The sequence below is a fragment of the Priapulus caudatus genome, unplaced genomic scaffold (genome assembly GCF_000485595.1).
Source record: "Priapulus caudatus unplaced genomic scaffold, Priapulus_caudatus-5.0.1 Scaffold653, whole genome shotgun sequence".
NCBI classification, from domain to species: Eukaryota; Metazoa; Priapulida; class Priapulimorpha; order Priapulimorphida; family Priapulidae; genus Priapulus; species Priapulus caudatus.
Window position 1 is genome coordinate 152,173 of NW_014577714.1, and position 9,492 is coordinate 161,664.

A 9,492-nucleotide genomic window follows, 5' to 3' on the forward strand; every position below is an offset into this window, starting at 1 on the left:
TAACAGGGTTTACTAGAATCCCACCACTCCACCACAGAGTCACCGCAGTAGACGTTAGATGAGCGCTGTCGCTCTGCGGCACTTGTTTTGTTTAAGGACCATACACCTAGCTGCAGTAAATGTGGCCAACCGAGTTCATAGCCAGCACAAATGAGGAAAACCCATCTTCAAATTTATGGGGTATCAATCACCTTTACAACGCAAACTAATACTAGTTAAACTCATATCCACGTGATATATAGTGTCACAGAGCCTATTTCAGGATGTTTGTTTCCAATGTGTTACTCTACAGGAATATGAAAACATTTAGAGTATATATAACAAAGTGTAATAATATGGCATATATATACATACACACAATGCGCACACACAATTATATATCTCTATTATTCACTCCTGTATATATATCTATATATATATATCTATATATAAAGTTGTTCAGCCAAATTAGTCCGTACTCGCATAACTAGAGAACTCCGCAGCATAGAGGAAAACTAAAGATATTTTCAGAATCAGCATGTCTGGGAGGTGGTTCTGACTGAAACAAAAAGTTAAAAAAGTTAAAAAGTAAAAAATTAATAAAAATTATATTCATCAATAGATGGCGGTGCATACAGATTAACATCACGTACGTGTGAATCCATGGTACGTGTATACCCTTAAATTTATGGGGTATCAATCACCTTTACAACGCAAACTAATACTAGTTAAACTCATATCCACTTGATATAGTGTCACAGAGCCTATTTCAGGATGTTTGTTTCCAATGTGTTAATATTAATTACTCTACAGGAATATGAAAACATTTAGAGTATATAACAAAGTGTAATAATATGGCATATATATACATACACACACATGCACACACACATTATATATCTCTATTATTCACTCCTATATATATATAATATCTATATTTATAAAGTTGTTCAGCCGAATTAGTCCGTACTCGCATAACTAGAGAACTCCGCATCATAGCGGAAAACTCAAGATATTTTCAGAATCAGCACGTCTGGGAGGTGGTTCTGGCTGAAACAAAAATGTAAAAAAGTTAAAAAGGTAAAAATTGAAAAATCCATGGTGTATACCCTTAATAGCGCAGTGGCCTAATCGCTAGAACATCCGTCTCCTACACCAGGATTCCGGGTTCGAGTCCCAGCTGGGGAACTTATTTTCCCCTTTTTTCCCTTTACCTACCTCTTTAGTATGTATTATTTTTTATTTTTTACTTTTTTAATTTACTTTTTTATTTTTAATGTTTTTTATCTTTTGATTTCTTATTATTTTTTACCGTTTGCGATGGGATGGATGTGGTGGAATGGCATGGCATGGCATGGCATGGGATGCGATGAGATGGGATGGGATGGATGGATGGATGCATGGATGCATGCATGGATGATGCATGATAGTTAGATTTTTTGGGGTATTTTCTTCACGCGGTCACCAACTCTAGTAACGCCACTGCATGACTTCCCCGGGCAACGCCGGGTATCCCGCTAGTATATATATATATGTATGTATATATATATATATGTGTGTGTACGTGCATGCGTGCATATGCGTGTATGTATATATATATATAGTGTATAATTAAGTGTGCGTAATTGTGTATATGTATATTAATTTCGTCAAGAGCTAATAAATAACTGCAGCGTTTTTAGCTCATCTGACGTAGTCAGGATATTTCCCTTTTAACTTAAGGTATAGGAGGATACGGAATTGCGGCACAAATTTTAACGGCTCGACCTATATGCTCTTAATATTTGGTGTATAGTGTGATGGGCACGAAATCCATCACCAGTGCGAAATTGGAGGGCACAGGTCAAAGGGCAGGGGAGGAAAGGTCAGATATCAGACGTTTTCTGAGGACATGGCCTAATGGACAGAGTGAAAAACTTTTTTGTTTCACGCTGATCGACCTACCATTTTTATCACTTTATTGAAAGGACCATGAAATGTGCTTTCCACTGACGTGCGAAGAGTAAGTGTCTGATAACCTTTTGACCCTCAAGAGGAGAGTTAAACATGGATTCCTGAACTGCCTGAATGATGCCAGTGTTCTCATATTCATGGCACATTCATAATCTAGAAAGCCAATGTCTGGAACCAGCATAGCCCAACGGGTAAAGCACAGGATTGCGACTCAAAGGTCCTTAGATCGAATCCCATCAGATTTTTTATTATTTACTTGTTTTCTGTATTTTTCTATCTTTATCCATTTAACTATTTTTTTCCAATTAACGCAAATATTTACATGATTTATTTACAACAATTTAATAACAACAAATAATTTTTACAATTAAATTTATTTTGGTATTAGGGTTAGGGTTAGGGTCACAATGCACCATAAAACAGGAGTTTTAGGCATGCGATTTGTATCAACCAATGGCATTTGGGAGGTATAGAGAATGCAGAAGGTTGCCGAAATGATGTGTACGCAACTGCGTATAGATCTGCATATCTGCGCCTAACAAAGGTGTCACTACGCACGACTTAAATGTTACGTTTATAACCGTAGCAACAGACCTCAGATGAGCCCAGACGCTCTGCGGCTCTTGTTATCCATGTATTTATTGCATTATAGCTATAGTAGCCAATTGAGAATTTTGTACGAGTACTCGTACATCCTAATAGCTCCCTTTTATTATTTTGATCAATATTTGCTTAAGGATTGGGAGTGATGTGTGTAGGCTAGGATGAAGTACTATTTCCACGAACTTATCTTTATATATTGGCCTCGGCTTAAGGAAACGGAGATAGGCACCGCCCTAAGCGCCACATAGGCACGTACATGAACGATTTAACTTTAACTATCTTTATATATATATATATATAATATAAGGTCCTAGCTGCTACTGCCCATCCTGTTATTTACCTTGTAATCTCATTGTACAAGTCACGACGTACTCTATATGCGTATGAACTTATGCAACTGTGTACTTACAATGCACCCATACTAGCAAGACATTTTTTGTTTGACATGGACATATACCTATGTTTAAAGTATGATACCATACGTTGTGCTTCTATAGGATTAATTGCTGTGCCAACATTTTTCGATAGGCAAAAAATCATCTGCCCATGAATATCTATGATGTGAAATCTCTAAATGATATATATTGGAAATTGGTATATTGATTGATAGAAAAGTGATGCTATTGCCAGCGCTTTATTCTCTACCTGCAGAAAATTTGATTTACACATACTTTTGATGTGTAAAAAGCTGCTTATGTAAATTCATGCTGTTTGTCATGATATGTACGTAGCCTGCAATGGTACTTTTGCTAGCAGTCCCAGTATCTATTCTATCTAATTAGAAAGAACCAATAAATTCCTAAAGAGAACATTATATATATTTTAATAATATTAGGTATACATGGCCATATTAAAAAAATACTGCTTGAATCTGGACACTGGTCAAGAGTCCTGTCTTCTGCCAAGGGCTCGTGAATAAGAGTGTAGATTTCTTGCATCGCATTCCTTTCCCCAGTAGTACAACAAGCAAAAGTCTGGAACAGCTCGTCTTAAAATCACCTTATTTAGATGCCTTTCTAGAGACTGGGGAAAACAAACAGTTGTATGAAAATGTCTTCTGTAGGCTTCCTCGGTTACTCGTACTGTCCTATTTTTGTTTTCCCAGATGCTACACATACTATATCACAACACGAGTAGCAAAGCAGATGAAAAACTATCCTACATTGGAAACTTGTACAAGGATTACGTGCTGCGAGCTACTTCGCTCCACCCATTTAAGGTAAGACTATATAATGCTAATAATTATAGATAAGATTTATGATCTGATGCACTTTATTCTAGGATTACTACCCCTGGACACTACCACCCGGACAATTACCCCCCTAGGACAACTACCACCCGGACAACTACCCCCTAGGACAACCCTAACCCTAGGGGGTAGTTGGCCGGGTGGGAGTTGTCCAAGGGGGGTAATTGTCCGGGTGGTAGATGTCCAAGGGGTAGTCATCCGGATACGGATGCACTTATCTTTAATATGTCACTTTTTATTACGCATATAAGCATAATTAACGACTGAAGCTGCAAGTATCGAAACATGCAAGAATACAAATTAAATTGTAAAATAATTGAACAAGCACAGCACACACACACGTACAATCAACATTTTTCCCTATAATTGTACTCTACTAATACGGAGCTTCACTGGAGCTGAGCCATGCTAGTATTCCTGAAAGAGACGCGTGCTGTAATGCATGCTGCCACACCTCACCATGCCGCATACATTCGCACCAGGGGAAAAAATCCCTTCTTTTTTCACGGAAGCTCTTTTCCAAGTTGTGGGAAAAATAGCTGTCGTCAAAAATTTTACGGGAGCTATTTTGAGCCTCACGAGAGCGATTTCGGAGGTATGAAGAGCGAATCGTTCATTGCTCCCGTGTATTTATTACCCTGATTCGCACCGCAGGTGACGCCGCACATGTATCGCGCGCACGCCTTCTTCGACGCGCTGCACGCGCGAGACCTGCGACACGCGACGCTGCAGCTGACGCGCGATGCGAGCGACATGGACGCGTTGCTAGGCGACCGGCGGACCGACCGCGGCCGCCTCGCGCTACACCCGGGGCTGAGCCGCGCGCCGCCGGCCGGCAAGTACGACACGGTCGCCTACGACTTCATCAGCCGCAGCCTCTACAGCGAGAAGAACTCAAACCCGAAGCGCGGCCCCGAGACGGCGACGCGAGACGCGCTCGAGTCCGTCGTCATGGCGCTGATGCGCGACGCGAACGCGGCGTCGCGCGAGCGCGGCCGCGTCATCGACTTCAAGGAGGTGCTCTACGGCTACGTCGGCGTCGACCCTCCGCGCGGCGCCACCTGGGTCGTCGACGTGCTCATGACGTACAAGAAGTACGCCGGCCGTAAGATGACCGTGCCCGTGCGCCGGCACGTCTACCTGCAGCAGGCGTTCACCGACGTGCAGTTCCGCGAGGAGACGCGCGAGGACGGCGCCGAGGCGTCAGAGGGCGCCACCGTGAGCAACGCGTACAAGACGCTGCAGGAGAGCCTCGGCGTCGGACTGAATCTCGCGGGCGGACTCGGCGGCGGCGGCGGCGACGCGGAGAACGGTCACGAGGACTGGGTGCGCGCGAAGGTCGTCCACTTTATTCTGCCGCTCGCCGGCCGCTTCGCGACGTTCCAGCGCTTCATGAACAACTTCGAGAGCGTGTGCCTGCGCAACGACGAGGCCGTCAAGCTGGCGGTGATCCTCTTCGAGCACGCGGCAGACGACGCGATCGGCGACACGGTGGCGCTGGTCGGCGAGCTGCGCGGCCGCTACCCGCACCACGAGCTCGCCGTCGTGCACGCCAAGGGCCCGTTCTCGCGCGCGCCCGCGCTCGAGATCGGCGCACGCCAGTACGGCCGCGACGCCCTGCTGTTCTTCGTCGACGTCGACATGCACTTCGACGCGGCGTTCCTGCAGCGCGTGCGGCTCAACACGGTGCAGTCGCGCAGCGTCTACTTCCCGATCGTCTACTCGCAGTTCGACCCGGCGACCGTCTACGCCGACGACGCCGCGCCGCGCGACCCGCTGCGCGTCGCCGAGCACACGGGCTACTGGCGCCAGTTTGGCTTCGGCATCGCGAGCATGTACCACAGCGACCTGCGCGACGCCGGCGGCTTCGACCTCAGCATCGTCGGCTGGGGCAAGGAGGACGTCGACCTCTTCGACAAGATGGTGCGCGGCGGCAACGTGACGATCCACCGCGCGGCCGACCCGGGCATCGTGCACGTTTACCACCGCATCGAGTGCGACGCGGGACTCGAGCCCGCGCAGCTGGCGATGTGCCGCGGCACGCGCGCGTCCACCTACGGCTCGCAGGCCACGCTCGCCGCCACCCTCTACGCGTCGCCGCACCTGCTCGATCCCGTCGCGGCGGTGCCGCCTGCTGGCGATTCGGAGAAAGCGTGAGAGCAACTAGGGTGGGGTTTCTTGCGCACCTGCTGGTAGTTCAGAGGTATAGGAGGAATCAACGATCAATTTTTTCTGCAAATGAGGCTGTTGCACATCGCATTGCGCAACACCTTTTTTATTGTTGTGGTCGATGTAAGATGAAGGGATAATAACTGTGCTTTATCTAACGACAATGCTCATGCTATTTCTCTTGAGGGTCGGAGACAAAATACAGCATACAATAAGACGTTAGAAACGTACGTGAGAGTATATATTTTTTACATAATTGTAATGATAAGCTATTACCCGTGAGCAATGGTTTATTTTTTAAATTTGAAATTTTTATCGACACTGGAAGCATTTGAAATGGTCCAGTATTGTCACAAACCGAATCTGTATAACAAACTGAATAAAACATTATATTGATGTAAAACTAATATAAATATTGCTTGCATGGTCATGCTATAGTGGGATTGGTTGCATTGCAAAAAATATTGGCTTCTTTCTGTCCACCACATCCATACATTCTTTCCATTTAATTATTAAAAACGAATTTATAAGTTACTATAGGATTTCCAAAAGACTTGGAAAAAGAAGTAGCGTGTGAGCCTGTATTTTTCATGACTTTTCTAATTACCACCTTTTTAATGCTTTTCGATGACTGCGAACCATGTTAAAAGCTACTATTTCTCATAATATATATATATATTTTGAACTGCTGCTGAATTGAAGACCAACCGTAATGTCAGTAGCTGATTATTTTGAAAGCCTCTGGTTTATTGCAATTAAAAATTGTTGCCATCTAAAGATACCCTGATACCCTAGGTATGTAAAATATTCAGCCATTTTTCTAGTACTTATATAGTATGAGGAGAATATTGACTTCAACTGTCAAATTTTGTCATGTCCTGTTCTCGTAACAAGTAGTTATAAAATATAAGTAATCATTGAGTTTGCATTTATTCTTTTTGGCACACACTCGTTTACTTTTGGTCGAATAGCATTAGCGAATAGCACTTCACAATGAATAATTGTTAAAACCACAGCTGCTAAAATGAGAATGTCGTGAAACTGTTACAGTAGGAGTACACACAGGAGTAACTGTGGTGTGACGCTTATTCAAGCACTATACCCAAATACTCATATACAGCAAATAAGAATATTAATCCAATAACCACTTTAAAAAGGAAATATTTATTGTGACAACTATTTGGGGACGTGTTGTTTATATTTCATGTGCATTTCCAGTGAATTCCACAACATTTGTGTACACATACTATATTTGACAACCCCTGTATGAATTTTTGTTTGCTGTGACGCATAATTTCCAGTATAAATATGTATGATCGAAAAAGCTGTTATCGACACGTAATATGCACATAGTATTATCATATAAATGCAATTAGCCAGTTATAAAATCGTTAAAAAATGTTTTACATAAATTTATGATCCTTATATTATTTATATGAGCCAGTTATATTACAGCCAACAAGAACTCTTACAGAGTTGCAACTACCCATGACATGCATGCCATGCACACACAAGGCCTACTGTGAAAAATACAAAAAAAGAAACCTATTGCATTTTAGTAATCATCCAGTGATCACAACTAACAGCTAAATATTGTTCTAATTTACGTGTTATAGAGATCAATGAGTTATAATTTATTTATAATTATTATTATTACTATATACATATTAGGTTCCAAGTTATCACAACCAAAATTTCTTTTTGTTGTACTCTACCCATGTGTGAACGAATAATTATGGAAGGCACACAAGTAAATTGATCATCTCTCTATCACGGACGCACGCACGCACATGCACATGCACACACGCGCAGATGCACCACACATGCGCGCACATGCACACGCACGCACACGCACACGCACACGCAAACACACATCTACTATATAATAGTAGAAAGAGCCGAAGTGTCGTTTTCCGTATCTCTTCCGAAACCGTGCCACGTATTCTTATGCGAATCAAGCTGGGGCCCCTTCTGGACGTCCCGAATACATTCTGCTACGTTAGAACGCGATTTTTCGATGGTAAAGTGACTTTTTGAGGCAATTTTCTAAAAAGTTATGTGCCCGAAGAAACTTCGGCATTCATCGAAAACCCGCACAAAATTTTAAGATCGCCAAATCTGCATGCGCACACACGCACACACCAAACCACCACTGCCGCGCACAGCTGTGAGGCGAAAATTTAAGAGAAACCCCAACGAGAGACGGCTGCAGGTTGTATGTGTGTGTGTGTGTGTGTGTGTGCGTGCGTGCGTGCGTGCGTGTGCGTGTGCGTGTATGTGTGTGCGCGCCCGTGTGTGTGTAAATGTGGTATGTGTGTGCGTGGGTGCGCGTGTGATTGTGCGTGCGCATGCCCGTATGTGTGTGAATACGGTGCGTACGTGCGTGCGCGCGTGTGTGCAAACATTTGACAACGGAAGGTGTAACCGTGCCCGCGCTTACTCGGCTCCCAATGCTCTGACAATTTTAGACGCCGTTTCGATTGTCTAAGAGCACGCACACACCACACTATATATACCATAACCTTTTGAAATTGTGTTAAAATATTAATCTGTTCTCTCACGGGTTTTAATGATAATATAGCTATACTAAATGTAGATTAAAGGTAAAATAATAAGCATTTAATTAGGTGGAGCCTTCACCTAGCATAGCAAGCCACACTAAACGCACGCACGCACGAACGCACGCAGGCACACCGGCACGCGCACACACGCACACACCAAAGACATTGCGGCTGCGGTGTATAAACAGCCAATCACTGCCGCGCACAGCTGTGAAGCGAAAAATTAAGACAAACCCCAACGAGATACAGCTGCAGTTGTATGTGTGTGTATGTGTGTGTGTGTGTGCGTGTGCGTGTTCGTGTGCGTGTGCGTGTGCGTGTATGTATGTATGTATGCGTGTGTGTGCGTGTGCATGTGCGTGTGCGTGTATGTGTGTGCGCGCCCGTGTGTGTGTAAATTGGTATGTGCGCGTGGGTGCGCGTGTGATTGTGCGTGCGCATGCCCGTGTGTGTGTGAATGCGGTGTGTGCGTGCGTGCGCGCGTGTGCGTGATGCGTGTGTGTGCGCGCGTGTGTGCAAATATTTGACAACGGGAGGTGTAACCCTGCCCGCCGCCGTCCACTGACTTTCAAGAAAATATATCTTCAAAACTACTCTCAATGCATTTTGCTTTTTTTAAAGAATTTGACTTATTATTGATGCTTCTAACCAGAATTATATTTTCAAAAATATCTAAATAAGTAAAATTGTACGATGAAATCACTCCATTCTCCCATTGAAAAATTGCATATCATTTTAAGGTAAAATTTTAGATTTTATATATATTTAGATACAATTTTTTTTTTAAACAAATATTGGTATATGACTCGAGTGTAAATATCAGTATTTTTCGTTTACTGTAAATAATGTGCTATTTTAAAAAGTTCTTTAAGCAATTCACAACATAGATCGAGCTGCCTCACAAACCTCTATTCTATCTTTTACTTCCTCATGTGGGCAGAATATATAAAAAACAATTAATAAACATAACAGAACAAA

General features: G+C 43.4%; 1 protein-coding gene across 1 annotated transcript in view; it reads left to right on the plus strand.

Moving 5' to 3' along the window:
* LOC106812490 (chondroitin sulfate synthase 1-like) overlaps nt 1-6,881 on the plus strand; it is a 9,805-nt gene extending 2,924 nt beyond the window's left edge. The window contains exons 4-5 of the mRNA XM_014816380.1: nt 3,641-3,754; nt 4,439-6,881. Of these exons, the coding sequence (XP_014671866.1) occupies nt 3,641-3,754; nt 4,439-5,941 (1,617 nt within the window). The 3' untranslated portion in view covers nt 5,942-6,881. The remainder of the gene's footprint in view (nt 1-3,640; nt 3,755-4,438) is intronic.
* Nucleotides 6,882-9,492: the final 2,611 nt, after the last annotated feature.